The following is a 20,990-nucleotide window of genomic DNA, read 5'->3' on the forward strand; positions in this document are numbered from 1 at the left end:
TGCAGTCATAAGACTGCTCGTTCATAAGATATGATATTCATTTGTTATATTAATTTCTCCACGTTATATACAAATTCAACAAATGCTGGACTGTAAAACAGGACACTGTCCATTTTCTGTAATATTAGTATAAAAACTCGGACACCCGTTATTCGTCATCTACTGCTGGGGGAGCGCTGAATGGCGACGTTCATTCATGCAGTCTGGCGCCACCACGCCGGCTCAACGTGACACGCTCCGCCCCCCGGGCCCGCCGCTCAGCCAATCAGAGGAGGGTACGGCGCACGACGCTCCCCTCACGTCGCCGCCGCAGCACCGGGTCAGCGGGACCGCGGAGCAGGCGCAGTGAGCGCCGTGTTATGAAACCAGCTCGGAAACGTCCGCGGCCGACCCAGTGGGACTCAAACTCCGCCCGAGCCGGCGGCGTGCGGTGCCCCCAGCCGAAACTACCGGGAGAAATGCCCCTTTCTCGGGGGCTGACATAAAACCTCACCTCCGGCGAGCGCCTGCAGGTAAAGTGCCGCGAACGGACGGGAAAGAGCGGCGACGTCGGCACACAACCGCGCGGGTTACATAACGCGCGCCCGTGACCCCGTTTTGATGTGCGTGTGTTTCGGGGCTGTTTTTCTAAAGGAACCGTTCAGAATGTCGCTCGTATTCGGACAGACGTCGAGTATGCTGCCTGTGTTGGTGACAGGGCTCGAGATTTTCTTGTCGCTGTAAAGCGCATGTGTTTCTTTCACCTGCTTTTGTGTGACCTGATTTCGGCTCTTAAGAGGAGCCGTAGGAACAAGATGAAAACATTGCTCAGCATTATTTCAACCATTTAGAACAACAATTAGAAATATAATAATAATAATAGCAATTGGAATAATATGCATTTCTGTACTTTGTTGTTTTCTGGGAAACGTAGTGAAATTGTTACTGCTGCAGGACATGGTTGTACAAAATTCAGAATAAAAAGAACAAGGCTCTGCTTCCTTACATGGAATGACCTAGTGTGACTTCCAGTGATGTCAGTGAATGAGAAATACATTTTATGAAAATGCGAGTGATCCTTAAAACCACTCATCAGCCCTGATCTAATTACTTACTTGCAGTGGTTGAAAATAATAACGAATTGTCATGTACATCATGTTATTAAATGTACACACACACTTTGTTTCCAACATTTTTTTTGTGCTTATAAATTCTTTGGATGTGTCTTGTTTTGAGGATTGTTTAAATGCATAGGCTGGGTGAGTTATTTACGTTCATTTGGGTTCTTCCCTATCTGCAAGGCTTCTCTGCAACACATGGCCACATCCCAGAATCCCACGAATATGGCCCCAAACTCCATCCACTGGTTCCGGAAGGGTTTGCGTCTCCATGACAACCCTGCACTGAGGGAGGCCGTCCGGGGAGCAGCCACTGTACGTTGTGTCTACTTCCTGGATCCCTGGTTTGCTGGATCCTCCAACCTAGGTGTCAACAGGTGGAGGTGAGTACAAACTAAACTAAAACTGGATACAAACTGAATTTGAAGTCCAGCTTAAAAGTACAGTACTAAAACTATACCAATCGATTAAATGCCACAATAATTATGTAAGTATATTTCATACACTGGTTAATCATGAACCAGTTCATACCTGAACTGAATAAGAAAATAATCATTTTGAATAATAAAAAGATTATGTAGTCATAATATAAAGGATTATTTTATGCAAGGATTATTTTATGTTGTACACAGGATGTGGTCATCAATGTTTTTTGCCAGTAAAATGAAATGATAAATGGAAGTGAGTGACTGAGTTAGCTTCTATATCTTCTATATAGACCTGTGTTGGTCTATATATAGGCTATATCACTATGACATATGCAACATATGGCCACAGCTGTGGCCATTTAAAATGGTAAAATGTCTGTGAATCCACGTGGAATGGTGGTCCCTGAATGGCAGGTGTATCGTGAAGTGAAGTGATTGTCACATGTGATACACAGCAGCACAGCACATGGTGCACACAGTGAAATTTGTCCTCTGCATTTACATTTACATTTAACCCATCACCCTGAGTGAGCAGTGGGCAGCCATGACAGGCGCCCGGGGAGCAGTGTGTGGGGACGGTGCTTTGCTCAGTGGCACCTCAGTGGCACCTTGGCGGATCGGGATTCAAACCGGCAACCTTCTGATTATGGGGCTATTAACCGCTAGGCCACCACTGCCCCTGTGGGCGATGCTGTTGTAACTAATGTTGTAGTGGTGCTATACAGCATTAATACCTCTGTACCACACTCTGTAATGTAGCCATCCAATTTAACATTCTAATATCTGCAGAACAAGGATGCCCTCACTCTCAGCTAGTTTTATAGTGTTGGGTCTGTTAAATTACAAATGCCCAGCCACACAATGGATCCATTTTAAATCCACACATTTCTTAATTCCAATTCCATTCCAGTGAGCTGGAGCTGATCCAGAAAGTTTAATTTGCAAAGAAATCACATACATCCCATCAACATATACTTATGGAACTTAATCAGGAGTGTGTGTGTGTGTGTGTGTGTGTGTGTGTGTGTGTGTGTGTGTGTGTGTGTGTGTGTGTGTGTGTGTATATATATATATATATATATATATATATATATATATATATATATAGAGAGAGAGAGAGAGAGAGAGAGAGAGAGAGAGAGAGAGAGAGAGAGAGAGAGGGGGGGGGGGGTGACCATAATAAGAAATATAACCACAATATACCAAGAAGTGAGACATTTTTTGTTTTGGTCTAGTAGGTAATTAACTTGCCAGGTTGGTGAAATGTAGCCAGGGAAATAATGACCATTATTGACTTCAATGTCCTCCTGCACCTGGATGACTGAGGAGGCATCCTCTTGGACATTCCAAAATATAATCATTTTTCCAACACCATTTAGACATCTGATTTATCTTCCCAATAAGGAGTCTGAAGGTTTTGGGATCTGTGTATGGAACAGATCAGAACAGATCCAGAAAGGTTAAGGTCCTCTGTAATTTGGACAAGTGTGATATAACATGACCTGTTATCTTACCTGACACCTATGTTGTCCTATCATTTGTGCTTGGACGGCATACTATGGGTTTTATAAGGCAAAAGCTATATTGTGACATGAGAAATGCACCGTATGCAGTTTTAAGTCCCTGCTTTCTTACAGTGCATTTAGAACAGCATCATCTATTAATAAGAGCTGAGATCATGCATAAGTCCGGGGCACTGGGATTACTCCTTTAGCTATGGCTGAAATGTTAAACTGCTCTGTACTCTGGGCACTTTTGACAGGTGTGGTCTTTCTGGATGAAAGTATAAAACAGGCCCAGTCTGTTCTAACAGATGTCGCAAGAGCAGCACAGGCCATGTGGGGCTCAACAGGTGAAGCTAAATTGACTTGAGCTCCACAGGTTAAAGCGGTTCTTGCTCAGACTTAAAGGTATTCTCTATTTAAAGCCCTTCCCACAGCTGGTGTGTCTGTACATCCTGCAGAACCCTCTTTGACTTGGAATAGACTTTGCTGGGAGGGGGTTAACCAAAATCCTCCAGATGTCTGGGTCACCTGTCTAACTTCAGTAGCCACCTACTGTAAGTGGATTATCTGGTGCTGGACATTAGAGGGCAGACAGAGTCTGTTAGCCCTTTCACTGCTTAAGATCGCTTCCTCTGTCCCTCTGTCACCTTGAGGTACATTTGAGAGGTACACCTGGCTAAGAGGCCAAGACTGTACATATGCGTGTGTGTTGTTATGATCATGTATGCTTCCCAAGCTCTAATAATGGGACTACTGAAAGATTTTTGATTAAAAGATTCTTGTCTTTGTCTAGGTGTAAAATTGAGTTTGTATGTTACAATAGAAAAAAAAAAGATTGCATCCACATCAATAGCATTTTCCCCTCAGTTTCACACATTCACAAACACACGCTTGTCAAATTCTATTTAAGGCCACTTTTTCAGTATGCTGTTATATCATGTCCATATATAATTTTTGTTTATAAAAGAAGACTTTAATTATAAATAATGCACCATATTATTACAGAGTCCAGTATCGGCCATGCTGTTGATTGGTCACTATTATGTTCCTACCTGGACAGGTGGTATGTCTGCAGACAGAAAGTAACGGTCTCAGGACTTTCCTTTACAAGCTTTGCTCAGTTCTGCGTTCCAGCTTTCCTGGTTAGCCCTCCTTGGTTTAACCCACGCAGTCCTCCAGCAGCGGGGTGTCCCTCCCCTCAATAATAGTCCAGTCCCAGGCATAAAACACAAAAATAGTTTGAATTTGCTCCTGGGTACAGGAGAAAATCAGCCAGAAATGGGAAAGTGAAGACTGCTGCGTGAAAAGACTATGGGTTACTGTGCCTGCGTATAAAATTTCTGTGAGTCATGCGTTGTTATGGCGATGACCCACTTCATGAAGGCCTCTTGCGCTTCTGCCTCTGGCTGGCTGCCATTTTAGAATAAAAAACACTACATATGCGCACACACACAGAATGTGTGAACATTCTGGGCAAGAAAACACAATTCTTGTTTTGAATCTGATTAGCCACAACATTAAAACCTGTGGCACGTGAAGTGAAGCAGGAAAAATGGGCAAGTGTAGTTGGGATGCAAGTTTCACTTTAGTATTGGTAGTAGCCTAGTGGCTAACACACTTGCCTATTAACCAGAAGACCACCAAGTCTCAGGTTCAAACCCCACTTAACCCTGTAACTACTTGTAAGATCTCTGGATAAGGGCGTATGCGAAATGCTGTAAATGTAATGAAAATAATACCACAGAAGAGTGTGTGGGGCTGTGTAGCTGCAAACAGGTCATGCTGATCCCTGTCCACCAATGAAGGGACCTACAGTGGACAAGTACCATATACAAATGTTACCTGATGGAATTAGCCACTTTCAGCAGGATAATGGAACTTTCCACTTAGTAGCCTAGCGGGTAACATACTCATGAGCCTATGAACCAGAAGACCCAGGTTCAAACCTCTCTTGGAAGACTGAGAAAGACTTAACCCTGGGTGTCTCCAAGGGGACTGTCCCTGAAACTACCAATCGTAAGTTGCTCTGGATAAGGGTGTCTCATAAATGCCATACATGTAAAAAAGGATCAGAAATGGTTTGAGGAACACAACAAGAGTTCAAGGTCTTCAGATCCCCCAGGTCTGTATCCGAATGTGATTATTTACATTTACGGCATTTATCAGAGTGACTTATCCAGAGTGACTTACAATCAGTGGTTACAGGGACAGTCCCCCCTGGAGCAACTTATGGTTAAGTGTCTTTCTCAGGGACACAATGGTAGTAAGCAGGATTTGAACCTGGGTCTTCTGGTTCATAGGCGAGTGCGTTACCCACTAGGCTACTACCACCCTATCTTAATTGCCGATATTTCTCTGCACCTGCGAATGTACTGATGCAAAATGGATGGTGGGGAGGAAGTCCTTCCCTCAATGTCTCTTTAATGTGCTTTGAGATAAGAATAAATGATCATTATTTTGATTCATTGTCTGTCAGATGTCATGGAGGTCCAATCCACGGAGGCCCCACATCACTGGAAATACATTTTATTAAACTTTTTATTCAAATTTTGTCAAAATGTCTCACCATACCAAGGCTGTTTTTGGGGGGTTTACTATAACAGTGACAAGTAGTATTGTCATGGTCAATCTGAATGAAATGTCAAAATATAACAGTGAGAAAGGAATCCAAAAAAAGCAAAAGGAAAAATGAAATAAAACTAGGTATGTCTGCAAAAAAATAGTCAAACAATGTTCCATGACATCAATCCCCAGTCCTTTAAAAGGTATCTTATTGAGCCTGTGGCGTGAAGCATTCAAAAAAGAGAAAGTCCTTTATCTTTGAGGAATGACTGGTAGGAAGATGAGACCATCACTGAAAAGTAAAAGTTGTCATCCTATGAAGAAGTGAGTGTTAAATTTAAATTTAAGTAAAATTCCGGCTTGGCTAAACAAATACGTCAGCTTTAAAATATGTGCCATAAAAGAGCAAAGCACAGAAAAGATCATTTATGAAACAAGACACAGATGTGTAACAGTTATGCTGTGCATTATTGTGTGAAGAGCTAATTTTTTTTGCCCAGAATCGTGAAAATAGTTTTTGCGACTGAAATGAGGTCACTGGGCTAATTTGATGTTCCAGCGTCTGGAGCCTGCGCGCCCTGATCTAGGCCAGGCCAGTTATATAAGGTATGATGTACTGTATGAGTTGGCAGCAGGTGGGGAAAACGTGAGACTAAGTGGCCTGCTAATGGGACAACGCATCTGACAACACAACTTGTTTCTCAAAGCATTGTCAAGGGGTTTTGTTGTGTTTAGATTAAAACATAGTAGAGTTTAATGTGACCTATTTACTATAATCTATAATAAAGTATAGCTTGCCGTGACCTATAACTTTTTGAAAGTGGGTGACCAGTATTGTTTTCAGGCTCTAAATTCTCCACCAAGATGTGCAATAAATATGTCCTTTACACAAGAACCCTGGATAACAACAGTTACACAACATTGTAAGACTTAATTCAGTGTAATGTTAGAGGGTATGGATTCATATCACAACAAGAATGGTGTCAGCTTTCTCAGAATAAAACAATGGCTTTTTGACAAGTTCCATAATATCAAATATATCTAATATTACATGAATCCATAGATTTACATCAGACCCCTTTATTCAGAGTGACTTACAATCAGTAGTTACAGGGACAGTCCCCCCCTGGAACAATTTAAGGTTAAGTGTCTTGCTCAGGGACACAATGGTAGTAAGTGGGATTTGAACCTGGGTCTTCTGGTTCATAGGCGGGTATGTTACCCACTAGGCTACTACCACCCTGATATTGTGTGCAAAGCTTCTGAATTGGGTCTTTGCCTCCCAGCCTCTGCACAGAGGTAGTCCTGGCTCTGATTGTGTGATTGTGTGTTGCACCTATGGGCACGTGCCGCATAGTCCAGGACTGCCTATGTGAATACGCTTTGTACTAATGTGCCGTCTAGACGAAGATTGGGAGCAGGAACAGTTTTGCTGCCTGTCATTAATCAGGGGTTTGGTGGTGGCCTGTCTGTATCGTGCAGAAGCACAGGCTTATGCGCCGTCTGGCCAGGGAAAGTGGGCCACCCTGCCCAAGGTCAGCCTGTGTTTCGGCCTACACAGTAAGAGCTAGAAGCTAGAAGGCCGTGTCTGGACACGGATTTGGAGAGTCTGTTGCTAGGGTTGAAACGGGCCTGCAGTAGTGGATTGCTAATACACTCTTTCTGTGGCCCAGTGTATGCACCCGGTGCAGATTGCTGACCCTTTTGTGCAAATTCACACAGATAGAAAATATATCAATGAATGATTGCATTTTCTCAGAATGCAATCTGGGTGAACAGATGCAAAGCTGCCTTTAGGACAGCCGTGCAGCACGTGCTTCTAAAGCAGGCCTTAAACAGCAGGTGGCAGGTTTGTACTATGAATGAAGGGACACCTGAATGGAAAATCGCGGCATCTGTGAGCTGAGGTTCAAGGATCCTTAATCAGGATGGTTAATAATAAACTCAAGCGCTCACCTGGTGCCACCTGTTCTCACCCATTAGACCACCTGTAATGTCCTTAAATAGCAGTGGGACAAATAAAGCAGAGTAGTAGGTGTACTTGGTGTGCTTTATAAAGCATTATGAAGCAGTGGGGTGAGATAAAGATTTGAATGGCCCAACTGCACAGACAGTGCAGGAAGACGATGCAAAATTCAACAAGGTTTTTAATCTATCCATGCCTGGTGTTCCACATTCTTGGGATGACCTACTTTATTCCTGTTTTTATTTGTTTTGTGTAACTCTCCTTCTCACTTGCAACTACTTCCTCTCTGCATCACGCAGCATTTTACAATCAGTTACAAGGAATGAAAATGAAGATAATACTGCATATATTATTTTTACTTTTATGCTATGTATAAAAAAACCTATGCTACTGTGTTTCTTGTGAAATTGTAGAAATTCAAGGTGGTTTGTCAAGCATATACAAGTGCACACATATGCGGGTGTCAGGAGCTGTGCTGGGTTGGCCATTCGCAGACATTGCTGAAAAGCTGGGTTTGGGCTAAGTGCAGTTGGAAGATGGTTCTAACAAAGCGGCATGCTGGAGGCTTGGTCAGGGGAGCATGAGCAATCGGGAACCAGGAAATTGAAATAGACACATGGGTGCAATTCACAAGGTGAAATTCGGGACTAACAGGGTCAAAACAGTCCAACAAAATCGTCCATACAGAGGACATTTACCTGTGTTTCTTCGTGGCCTTCTTCAGAGTCTGAGGTCTTGCAGGAATAATGACAGTGGCATTTGTGGCTCAAAAAATTAAACACGTTGCATTTTAATGTTAAAAGATCACAATAATTTTAAATTTTCAATTTACAATAAAAAAAAACAAATAAAAATATTATACATATATGTATATAGATACATATACATATATATATACACACACACACACACACACACACACACACACTTTGCTTAGGGACACAAATATGTGATTTTGTGGTCATATGGTTCATAGGTTACCCAAGAGGCTACTACCACCCTTTGTGTTGTGAGCATAGTTTGTAAAAGTTTATTTAGTGTTAAATACCTTCCTGCTTTAATTCACCTATTATGCCAATTAACCACATTGCCTCTTCACCTCAGCACATATGCTTCTAATTGCGTTTCCTGTAAAACAGTTGGCAGTTAAGGTGTGCTTAGACAGCTTATCCTTGCCTCAACTGGATAAACTGCTGTATGAATTAAGGAAATCTTTCAATGGAAAAGAGACATCTGTTAGCTAACAGAGCAAACTGTTGTCAATGAAAGGTTAAAAATATCACGGTGGACCAGGTTGTTGCACCATATTGGAAGCAGGTTAACTGATTTAACATTCTTAAATCGCTTGAATGATCAAAGTCAGTGCCAATGACTGAACAAATGTTTTGCTCATCTTTACCACAGCATCTGTTTAGGATCAGCTTTTGATACTAAGGATGCAGGAAAACCTCCAAGGGATAATCTGACAAATGAAAAAAACGAACAAATGGAAATAATAAAAAAACTTTTTTTCTCCATTTCAGATTCCTCCTTCAATGCCTGGAGGACCTTGATGCAAATCTCCGCAAACTCAACTCACGGCTCTTTGTCATCCGTGGACAGCCTGCCAATGTGTTTCCACGACTCTTTAAGGTGGGGAGTCATGCACTGACTATTTTTTTTACCATTTAAGGGAAGGGAGGGGCACTAAATTAATTTACCTCTAGCAAACTGTAGCTGTATGAAACGTAAAGAAAGATCCACCAACACAACAGCTACAACATCACAACAAAAATGTTCCTTTATCCGTAGGAATGGAAAATCACCCGTTTGACCTTTGAGTATGACTCTGAGCCATTTGGGAAGGAACGAGATGCTGCCATCAAGAAACTGGCCATGGAAGCAGGGGTGGAAGTCATGGTCAAGATTTCTCACACCCTCTATGATCTGGACAGGTAATATTGATAGTACAATTAAATTATTTTATTAAATTCTTTTAATTAATTTCTGTAGGCGTTCTACTTAAAACATGCACATTGTATATAAAAGTGATTGTAAAGTTTTTTGGGGTAAATAGTACAGGTACACTCATAGAATTCACAAAAACACAAATTATACTGATAAACATTTAAAAAGGTGCAATAGCATTGACTGTACTGTAAGTTTGTTGTTTGGGTGTTGTGTGCCACAGGATAATTGAACTGAATGGGGGTCAGCCACCACTGACCTACAAGCGTTTCCAGACCCTGATCAGTCGCATGGACCCACCGCAGATGCCTGGGGAAACCCTGTCAAGTGTGCTAATGGGACGTTGTGTCACACCAGTCTCTGAGGATCATAGTGACAAATATGGGGTTCCTTCACTCGAGGAGCTTGGTAAGTTACATTTAAGACACACTATGAGTTTCCTCAAAATAATAATGACATTATCCTTTTTGACTACAGAAATTGTATATTTTTTTTCCCATGGTATGCTGAACACACATTGATGGTATCATGACCAAGACAGTTAGCCTCCAAAATTGTCTTAGACTTGTCAACTAAGGAACATTTGAGTTGACCTGATTATGCAGTTAGGTTGAGTCTGTCATGATCTTAGATTGTATATAATTTTAATGTGTAAAACAATAATAAATAAATAATAGTATACATGAAGCTAAGGCAGGTGTATCTCAGACAGCTATAGCTACAACTGCTTTATTTGACTGGAGTATTTAAAACGTATTTTACAAAAATGATGGGGCCTGGTTTTAGTGTGTCAACTCTGTAGCTATTTTACACAGCGTATTCTGTCACTTGTCTGTCAGAAGTCATCACATTTGTTTATGTTTAATTGCTTTAATTTTTGTGTTTTTAGGCTGATGAACCTTTTGCTTTCACTCTGTACAGGGTTTGATACGGAGGGTCTTCCATCTGCAGTCTGGCCTGGAGGAGAGACAGAGGCTTTAACTCGAATCGAGCGCCATTTAGAAAGGAAGGTTTGTAAAAAGAAATACAGTTATTAACAATCTGCACAGTTATAAACAACTGTTCCAGCATGCACCAATCAGCCGTAACATTATGACTTGACAGTGGGTGAAAGGTTTAGTAATAGTAGGACAATCTAGAGTAGGATTCTTTTGGACATAACATTATGGATGAAAGTTGTATATTTTTTGTACTTTATGTAAATTATACCATGTTCTGTTGCAGGCCTGGGTGGCCAATTTTGAAAGGCCCAGAATGAATGCCAATTCCTTGCTGGCCAGTCCAACTGGCCTGAGCCCCTACCTCCGCTTTGGTTGCCTCTCCTGTCGCCTTTTCTATTTCAAACTCACAGACCTCTACAGGAAGGTAAACAAATCATTTTGGAAATATTGGACAGGATAGTTCTGGCTGGCAGAGAAATATATCTCTGAGATGTCAAATATCAAATGTTGTTTGGATGTTTCTCAGGTAAAGAAGAACAGCTCCCCTCCCCTTTCTCTGTATGGGCAACTCCTGTGGCGGGAATTCTTCTACACGGCTGCCACCAACAATCCCCGCTTTGATAAGATGGAGGGCAACCCCATCTGTGTGCGCATACCCTGGGACCGTAACCCTCAGGCACTGGCTAAGTGGGCTGAGGCCAAAACAGGCTTTCCCTGGATCGATGCCATCATGACCCAGCTGAGGCAGGAGGGCTGGATTCATCACCTAGCTCGCCATGCCGTGGCTTGTTTCCTCACCCGTGGGGACCTGTGGATCAGCTGGGAGGAGGGCATGAAGGTACGATACATTTTCCCACTAGCACCAGGGAAAATACTGGACCTGAATGAATATTTGCCTGTATACAGCAACACTAACATGCTGCAATCTAATTAAATCACAAGCACCTTGCTGTCCACAAGAAAAACATTATTTCCTTCCCGACCAGGCCATTTCTGATACTGCAACACCCGGTGAAGTCTGTTTTAATTGTGGACAAGGGTCTATACACTCCATGCACATCAAACCTTTACATTTACATTTACAGCATTTATCAAACGCTCTTATCCAGAGCAACTTACAATCAGTAGTTACAGGGACAGTCCCCCTGGAGCAACTTAGGGTTAAGTGTCTTGCTCAGGAACACAATGGTAGTAAGTGACTCTGTACTTTTCTGGTTCATAGGCAAGTGTGTTACCCACTAGGCTACTACCATCCCTGTCATGACCAACAATTTATTATAACTAATCGGATAGATTTGTTGCTGTCATTATATTTAGTGGATCAGTAATTAACAGAAGCGATTTGGCAGGTGTTTGAGGAGCTCCTGCTGGACGCGGACTGGAGTGTGAATGCAGGAAGCTGGATGTGGCTCTCCTGCAGTTCCTTCTTTCAGCAATTCTTCCACTGCTACTGCCCTGTGGGCTTCGGCCGCCGCACAGACCCCAATGGAGATTTTATCAGGTGGGTAGCTTTTCATCCAGGCGTGTGTCTGTGTGTATGTCTCCTCCATCCAGATCCTCACAGATGCATTCCAGACAGATCGACAAACACACACACACATACACACACACACACACACACACACACACACATACACATGTAAACACACACACACACACACACACACACATCCATACATATACATGCACACACAACTAGCTTCATTCACATAATAAACACAGATTGGTATTATAGTAGGGGTATCTCACCACACACATCAGTAGCCTAGCAGCTCAGGTAATAGGGCAGGCTAGAGGTTTGTCCATCTCGCCGTCCTCATTGGATAGCTGACAAGGCGATTGAGAGGTAGCAGCCAAAACTACAAGGTGAGTGCCATGTCAACGCCAAACGCCAGGGATACAAGAGGAGGAATGTGCTAAATTAGCATCCTCTAAGTTGCACAATTTGTCAGAATAACTTTAATCATTTCAAATAGACACAGCTGTCATTTTGTGTGAATGAAAATTCAGGTCTGTGTGTGCCTACCTTCTTCTCACAACTGTAACTGTGTGTCTGTGTCATTTCTATGTAAAATGACTGCATATGCTTGAATGTGTGGACATATTAGCTGTACAGTCAAGAGGCTTTACTATGTTGTCGTCGTCGTCTGTGTTATGTTTGCTTCTTTTCTGGGTCTCGGGGATTGGGTGAAAAGTTCAGCTATCCCTCTCCCCTTTGTACATTGTAGTTGATTGCTTTTAAGACGAAAGCCATTCTCAGCCAAAGCATTCGGAAGCCTGTTAACTGTGAATCAGGTTGAAGCTTGATGCTTTTTCACGGTGCAATGCAGTGGCCTGCTCTTGAGCTCGGCAGCATCTCGTTTCATCAAAAGGGATTTTGACCGCTTGGTAAGGAAACGAGAAGCCTAGTCTGCATTCAATGCACAGAGGACCACGAAGCATTTCCCAGAGGGTATGATGGAGGTGGGGTCCAGAGTCTTTGACCAGTCAGGATTTGTAAGATCTGGGCGTCTCCCCCAGTCAGACCCTTTTTGAAATGTTCTATGGTACTCTGAATATTAAATGCAGCCCTGCCTGTTCAAGAGAGAAAGCAAAAAGGACTCGGCCAGACACCAAGACTTTGTGTGACTGTGAACCTGCTTGCCCTGAAGAGAGACCAGAGAGACATTAACAGAAACTCCCAATGGAAGTTTTTTTTTTGTTGTGTGCAGTTTGCTGGTAAATTTTCACATTCAAACCCTTCATGTTATACTTGCTGAATACAACTGCATGTGCGCCAACACTTGCACGGGCAGGTTCCAGGCACTCCTGCCGAAAGGGTTGTAGTCCCTTTTGGCAAAACAAGGGGTCCACCTAGCGGCAGAGAGCAGATTACTGCGTTGCTCGTTTGGCGGTTAGCAGGTTTCTCTGCCTTGGCTTGGGATCACTGTCGTCTCAAAAGCGACCAATGGCAGTCGGAGGGGCAGGGAGTGGACCTGAACCTCTTACTCAGCCTGGAGCTTCACTCTGTTTGGGGATTGGAGGGGTGGGGGTGGCATGGGGTGGAAGGTTCGGGTGGGAGGGGGTCAATGCTTCTGCTTTCTAACGCGTGTTGTAGTAGGAATCTCCGTAGTCTCTCAGCGCAGGCAGGAGCTGTGGGTTTAAACGGCATCAGTCTTCTGGCACCTCCGCGCTCCCGCCCTCTGTGCTGCCCTCTGGTATGGTGGACCATGTAGGTAGGTGGCCTTCCTATGTCCGGGGACACACAGAAGAGGAGACAATCAGCCCAGCATCGGTAGTTCATGGACTGCGGCACTTAGGGATTTCTTTTTAACTTATGTATTTATTTGGTATCTATCCTACAACGATGAGCCGACTGTGTTACTTCTTTGTTGTTCCACACAGTGAATGAAACATGGCTACGTCCTGTGCTTTTGTTATGCCAGATATTAGTAATGTGTGGCGATGGCCAGTAGGGGGCTCTGCAACCTTGGGCTGCAATTTTTTGGTTGATTTGCAATGAGCAGTTTGTTAACTTTTACAAATTCAGTACAATAAACACAAATTTTGTAAAACTTACACAAAAGTTCATTACAATTAACATGCAAATGTAAAAGGCTGATTTCGAAACAAGCACATGCATAAAATGTAATCATTTTGGCAGGTATTCTATAGCTACAGTTCAGCTGTACTGCTGAAACTCACAATATAGGCACAATAGCATTACCATCAGAGGTGGCAAAAGTTTTTAAGTTTAAAAAACTTTAAGTTTACTACTTTAGTAACTTTTTTTAGTAAAAAGTAACATTTGTAATATGTGGTCAAGTTAAAAAGCCATAATGCATTTTTTTTTTTTTTACAAATGCTTAAAAAATACTATTTTTAATGCATACACGTTCTGCCAAATCAAGGAGATTTTGTGCATCATTCATAACCAGTCACAGGTGAAACATCCTAATCTATTTGATTGTGCACACTTATGTTCTGTTATTACTTCATTTATTCATATATTACTTCTTATATTAGCATTTGTAATATAGTTATGTAGAATAAAACTGCTATGTAGTCTATAAAATACAGTGCTGTAACCAAAGTTGCTTCCCACCTCTGATTATCATTCCTCATGACTTCCATTCAGTCTATTATTCATATTTAGTACATAGAACATATTTAGTACCTATTCTCACATTACACATTGTACAGTTCCTCCTTGTATATCAATATATTTTAGCTTTGCAATATTGGTATTGAGTGACTGTGGATATTTTGAACTTATGAAACCTTGTGTGGCATCACATCCTCCTTGCGTTTCTCTCCTTGTATTTATGATGAGACTCTGTGGTTTAATCTCTCCCTGTGCTTCCAGACGATATTTACCTATCCTCAGAGGTTTTCCCGCCAAGTATATCTACGACCCCTGGAATGCGCCCGACTCTGTGCAGGCTGCTGCCAAGTGCATCATTGGTGTCCACTACCCCAAGCCTATGGTAAACCATGCAGAGGCCAGCCGACTGAACATTGAGAGGATGAAGCAGATCTACCAGCAGCTGTCCCGTTACAGAGGCCTTGGTACATTCTTTTCCAAAGTCAAAATAATTATGTAAACCTTGTACAGCTTCAGCATTTTTTGAAGGAATGTGTCCTGCTACTCTGTTGTACTTCTTAGGCCTTCTAGCCTCAGTGCCGTCCACACCGAATGGGAATGGGAATGGGGGGATGATGGCGTACTCTCCAGGAGAACAGCAGGCCGGAACCAACACAACACACAGTTAGTTCTGCTCTAAACGGCACCGGTCTGTATTCTTTCTTTCTTTCTTTCCTTTTTTCCATGTTTCTCATATTCTGTTTTCACAATAGCACCAGGTGTGACAGGGAGTTCTGTTGCCAGTGGCAACGGCAGTGGGAGTATCCTACTGAAATTTGACAACGAAGAACAGCCAGGACCATGTGCAGTTCAGCCACAGCTGAGTGAGTCTCACACGCGTTACACACAATTCAACTTGGTGTGTAAAAGCAGTAATATTCACTGTTTTCATAATTTTATTAGGCTACAACAACCTGACGGACCACAGTGGTCGACTGTACAAAGCCAACCTCTCACATGAATTTGCAGTTCCTCAACAGCCAGGTACTTTTTAAGGGCCATTTTTAGGTGAAATCCCTTGCACAATGAAGATTCACTAAGCATCAAGTTATTTTCAGTCAGGGTGGTAAAAGGCAGGAGATGGGTGGATGCATTTATTTAGATGTTTAATTACAATTCAATTTTTTTACTGATAAGCCATGAAAAAAACAGGCTAGTAATCACTCATTTTTAGTTCTGTGCCACTTGGCATTCTCAATACAGGCAATATTTAAAGTATAGTGAGGTCATGTTTGAGTTCAACTATGGTCTGTCCAAGGATTCTGCCAGATTGGGTGTTTTTGCATATGATAATTCACGTATAAATTGCATGTTGAGTATAGGTACCCATTTCTCGTTTAAGTTGATTACATTAAGTAGTTTTTAATGAAATATTTCTGTGAGAGTCTCATTTTGGGGAGATTATTATCTGAAACAGTCAGTTATCTGCCAACACTGTCTTAAACAGCTATGTGTGGCTATTGTGTCCTGCTTTAAACTTAGTGGTTTACATGTTTGTGTTGTGACTTAGGGCCCTATATCTCTCTGGAAACAGTTTTATTGTTTTATTGTCTCTCCAGGACGTCTGCTCCACACCGGAGGGAGTGTTACAGGGAAGAGGGAACGGGAGTCGGAATGTGATGGTGACGGAGACGAAGCCCCCTCCTCCACTCACAAGCTGCAACGCCAAAACGCAGAGGTCCGTACACATCCTCATCAAACCACCAGTCAGCCTTTAATTTAGTAAAGTAACAAATACTATATTACTCTGCACAGCTGCTACTGAACTTTGTCACTTTATTATTTTCACAACTCTGCATTTTATTATGAATTATGTTGACTACTACATTACTACATCTACAAATTGTTGAATTGACAAAGGGCGCATTCACACCTTATTTAGTTTGCTTTGATCTGAATCTGATCCAAAATGCTTCAGTTCAAATCATGCAATAACTTTGTCTTTGCTGATTGGTCAGAAGTACAGGAACAGAAGTATCTGCTGTTGTGGACTGTGTTTGTGGGAAATTGGAGTGACCATGATGGAAGTAAATTAACACGGGTTTGCTGATGCCCTTGCAATTTTACATTATATTACATGCATTTACCACTGTAGGCAAAATATTTTAAAAACGTAGCATGGTTACGTCTTGAAAGCAATATGCTGACGCACTGGAGTCACAGAGGGTGCATAACAAGACAACACAGGAGGTGGAAAAAACAGTGAAAATGGCATTGAAATTTACCCATAATTTACTGTTCTCAAATCATGGGATAGCGTTTTGTCCTGTTTTGGTTGGGTACACATTCTCAGCAGGTAGACCGCAGTTCACAATTTGATTCGAATGGAGACCACCCCTTTTTTGTGAGTCTTGGTGCTGTTGTTTTGATGAGAATTTGAGTGCGATTACTGTGTTCACACACCGGACTAAAAATGCACCAAGCTGGGAAATGGAGTTGAGTTCGATTCAAGCTCACTAAAGCCTGTAGGTGTGAAAGTACCCTCAAAAAACTTTACTACTGTACTTCTCTACTTATGTCCAGTATTGCTCTATTATTTATGTAAAGCATTTTACAGTAGAATGCTATTACTACTATTAATGAGCTTTAATACTTAACTATTAATAGAGAGCGGCTCTACTCAACAGAAATAATTGACTATTCATAGATTGCTACTATTTTAATAGTGATTTGTACTACTACTGTACTACTTTACTATTAGTACATGAAGAGTATCTGCTTTGCTGCTGTACTGCGATTCTACTCTACTTTACCACTTTTCTATTAAAAAAAAAAAAGTGGTAGAGTACATCTCAAACTTCTACACTGGCACAACCTCACTGTTTTAACATTACTAAACACTTCCAACTCCAAACTCCTTTATTTTACTACTACTATTAGCAGAATGGAAGAATACTATTACTTTCAATTGCTTGAATCTCCTAAATGTTTTTGGTTTATTTTGCAGAAGAGCTAGCTGAAGAGCTCTGATGGTCCTTTCTGAAACTCCACCTCACTGAACATCAGAGCAGCACTACAAGCCTCCAACTCTGTTTTTATTTTCTGCCTGTGTCCTTTTTTTTGAAGCCCATCATCTCACATTTGAAATCAGGCCTGGCTCAATGGGGGGGTTAAAGGGGACCTGACTCTCCCAGTCACAAGGCTGGGTCAGGAATCTGTTATGCAATTTCGGCACCCATGTTAACACACCAGAGGCTCAGCACTGCCAGTGTGAGTGGCACACCAACGGCACCTATTTTTCATGCATGCAGCCAAAACAGACAGATCAAAGATGTTTATCTAGTCATATTGACATCATACCATAAACATAATGGGCAACTAGGCTATGTCTAGGCTATATATCAGATGAAATACTTTATATTAATTTTCTATATTTTTTCACCATTCAAGTAGTTATGTGGTATTTTGCCTTTAATTTTAGTTTAAATTTAATTTGTCACGCTATTGACAAAAGTTATTTTATTGCTTTTGTTGTTATTTAATTGGCATTTTTATCTACTTGACCCACCATTTTAGTAAGCCCTGGAGCTGGGCCAGTGTGAAAAGGAAATTTGGAAAATGTGTTTTTTGTAATGCTGAAGTGAGCAAAGCTTATCTGGCATACAGAGGTTATAAGGTCAGAAGGCACAGGGTCCCTGGCCTACAGCAGCTCCAGCCACTAGCCCACTCTGCCATCTTTACATTGTGCACATGATAATTTATTGTATATAATGATTCATTTAAGTGTAATATATTAATATAACGTTGGTAATGGTGTAAAAACATCTGTCTTAGCTCTAATGATTGTAAAATATTACAAGTATCCAAGATGTACCCAAAATATTTTTTGACTAGGGAGTGTTAATGTCTGTTTGGTAAGTTCTTTTTTTAATGGCCTTTAAGATCCAGTCTGTATGATGACAATTAGACAAGTTCTCTTTATGGAGGGATTTATTTCATAATTTCATCACAACATTACAGCTGGCCACTGACAGTTCCCAAAAAATTAAATACATCATTGGTTATACCAGCAGCAGAGGCAGTTAACATGTCCTGGTGAGAAGTAGGCGCCTTCCCATGGTCCTGCTGAGTCCATGCAGTGAGATCATATAAAATCATAGATGAATGAAAATGCTGGTGCCATCTCTGACCAGGTCTATTACCAGCCATATATGAAGAGGTTGAAGGCCGTGTGGAGGTTATAGCATGAGTTGGTGTGGTGAGGTTCGTTACTGGTTCAGAAGCCAAGTGGATGAGCCCACCTCTCTTCTCAGGGACAATGTATGGCAGTCAGTAAAAGTACATCAACATGGACACAATGCAGCCTGGAGCCAAGCACATTTTTGCTCACTTCATTCTGTGTCTACTCTTTTTGGTTTTTCTTTTTTTTGATCCAGTGAAAACCTTACTGCTCAGACCAAAAGCTCAGAAAAACAGATCACGTGCATTAGCACGTTCAATATTTTCTACTATTTATAATTAAAACAAAAACAGGTAAAAAATCTTAAAACTGAATGGAGCACAGGCAATTTGGGTAGTTGCGTTCCTCAGAGATGAAGATGCATTCTCTTTTAATAAAGAAAAAATCATTTAGTTTATGTTTTAGTTTTGCTGGCTTATAGTGACAGTTAATACTCTGCTGGATTAATGTACCATACTATATTAAAACATATTTTTGTAATTAAATAGTTTCATATATCCATTGCAAAGAAATCAGTGTAAGATTTCCCAAATTGTACTGCATTTAATGCTGAAACAGTGCTCCCTTTCTGAAAGTATGTAGAACTTGTATATAAAACAATAAAGATCTATAAACTTTTCCAGCTCTAGTTTACCAAAAATTAATCCTAGCATAGGCCCTATGAGGCCTTTAAGATTGGTAAGAATTATCATTCTGTTACAAATATTATTTCATCAGTGCTGCACAAGCACACCTAGCTGACAAAGACATCATGATTATGAATGTTTCACATATTAGAATTGATGCCCATGCCTTCATTGGTACACTACTGTTGTGCATTACAGCACAGAAAGAGGAGGCAGAGCTTGGCTGACCAGCTCTGCACGATGCACACATAGTGTACATTTATAACTATTGTTTTTTTATCAGCATTAAAGCATCCAGAGTAAACAATGCAAGATAGTAACTACTGATGGCAATGGATTTGCTTTGAGTTCCTAATATCTTCATGAAAAAGCAGGCCATCAATTTCAACACTTGTAGTTTGGCAGGTATAAGGAAGACCATTAAGCATGTTTGACAATCTGACAAGTTTGTTTTATGGTATTTTCTGTACATAATTCTGTGACCTTGAAGTTAACAGTTATTTTGTCTCTGTATTTCAAAACTAGTGGTGAAAGGCTGAGTACTGTACCACTGACCGCAGTTGTAGGGAATTTTTAGGAGAGAGAATAGAAAAATTCAGCTCTGCGAGGTGATTCCATCAGCCGTAGTCTGACTTTCACAGTCTGGTTGGTTTTTATGCTGTATGAACATGTGAAGATTGTGAGACATACTCCTCCCAGCAGACCGAGACCCTTGCCATCCCCGTCTTTTGTTTCCTGCAGCCACCACCACCAAAAATTTGTTGAGTTGAAGGCGTAGTCTGTGCTCTGTGACTTGCTCGCCGTGGGGTGTGTACTGCTGAATCTGAGGATCAGTGTGCAGCCGTCATTTTACTGGGGGAGGAGGATTCTCTTTACACCGTCATACTGTAGCGCCTACTTTGCTTTTGTTGTTTCAGAGACGGAAGGCTTTTTTTTTTTTTTTTTTTCTTGCTTTGCTTTAAGATATGTAGAAATAAATCAATGTTTGCCATTTGTATATTGTCTCTCCTCTGTAGTCTGTGAACAGTTGTGCCTGTGCTGAACTTGAATGACACAAAAAATAAACAGTTTATAAACACTCTGGGTTCTCGGAGATTCTTACCATGTGTTCCTGTATTTCAAGAGATATATGAAATTATTTACATGTCCTGTCTCTCAGTTTGAATACTGTTTTCCTGTAGCTTCTGTGTTGCACATATTTTGCTCTGTTCATATTTTCATACAATTATTTATTATTTGATTCATCTGAACATTTGGAAAATCAATTTCAGACACCAGAAACTGAAAGTTAGAAAGTGACATAGGTACAGTTGTAAATTAATCGTGTGGCTAGAAATGGCTGTTAATGATGGAATGCCTGCATACATCTAGAGAGGACATTTATCAGCAACAATTAGACTTGAGTTAATCTGTTACTGATCATTAGAAATACCTTTTCAACTATCTTACTATTGTTTAAGTCATAACCAGTTAAAGGGTTTTCAATACATATATAGTCAACTAGACTGATTCAAACCATCAATAAGGACCAGCTTGACCAGTTGTATAACTTAAAACACCAGTTTAAACAGCATGTAGTACATTTAACAATATCTGAAATGTGGATATGGATTCG

General features: G+C 41.2%; 1 protein-coding gene across 1 annotated transcript; it reads left to right on the top strand.

The window, feature by feature from the left end:
- Positions 1-325: 325 nt before the first annotated feature.
- Positions 326-20,454, top strand: LOC114797690 (cryptochrome-1-like). Its single transcript, XM_028992671.1, has 15 exons — positions 326-512; positions 1,281-1,480; positions 9,082-9,190; positions 9,350-9,492; positions 9,729-9,913; positions 10,427-10,515; positions 10,730-10,870; positions 10,973-11,284; positions 11,796-11,947; positions 14,792-14,994; positions 15,092-15,193; positions 15,283-15,393; positions 15,473-15,553; positions 16,129-16,247; positions 17,517-20,454. Exons 2-15 carry the CDS (start codon positions 1,296-1,298, stop codon positions 17,523-17,525), a joined length of 1,941 nt encoding a protein of 646 aa, XP_028848504.1. The 5' UTR covers positions 326-512; positions 1,281-1,295; the 3' UTR covers positions 17,526-20,454.
- Positions 20,455-20,990: the final 536 nt, after the last annotated feature.

The sequence above is a fragment of the Denticeps clupeoides genome, chromosome 10 (assembly GCF_900700375.1).
Source record: "Denticeps clupeoides chromosome 10, fDenClu1.1, whole genome shotgun sequence".
NCBI classification, from domain to species: Eukaryota; Metazoa; Chordata; class Actinopteri; order Clupeiformes; family Denticipitidae; genus Denticeps; species Denticeps clupeoides.

Excerpts from the sequence above, each read along its gene's own strand:
- LOC114797690 (XM_028992671.1), top strand. The coding sequence starts at position 1,296 with ATGGCCACATCCCAGAATCCCACGAATATGGCCCCAAACTCCATCCAC. Across the intron at positions 10,871-10,972 it reads TCACAGACCTCTACAGGAAG|GTAAAGAAGAACAGCTCCCC; the intron begins GTAAACAAATCA and ends GATGTTTCTCAG. Across the intron at positions 15,554-16,128 it reads TGCAGTTCCTCAACAGCCAG|GACGTCTGCTCCACACCGGA; the intron begins GTACTTTTTAAG and ends TTGTCTCTCCAG.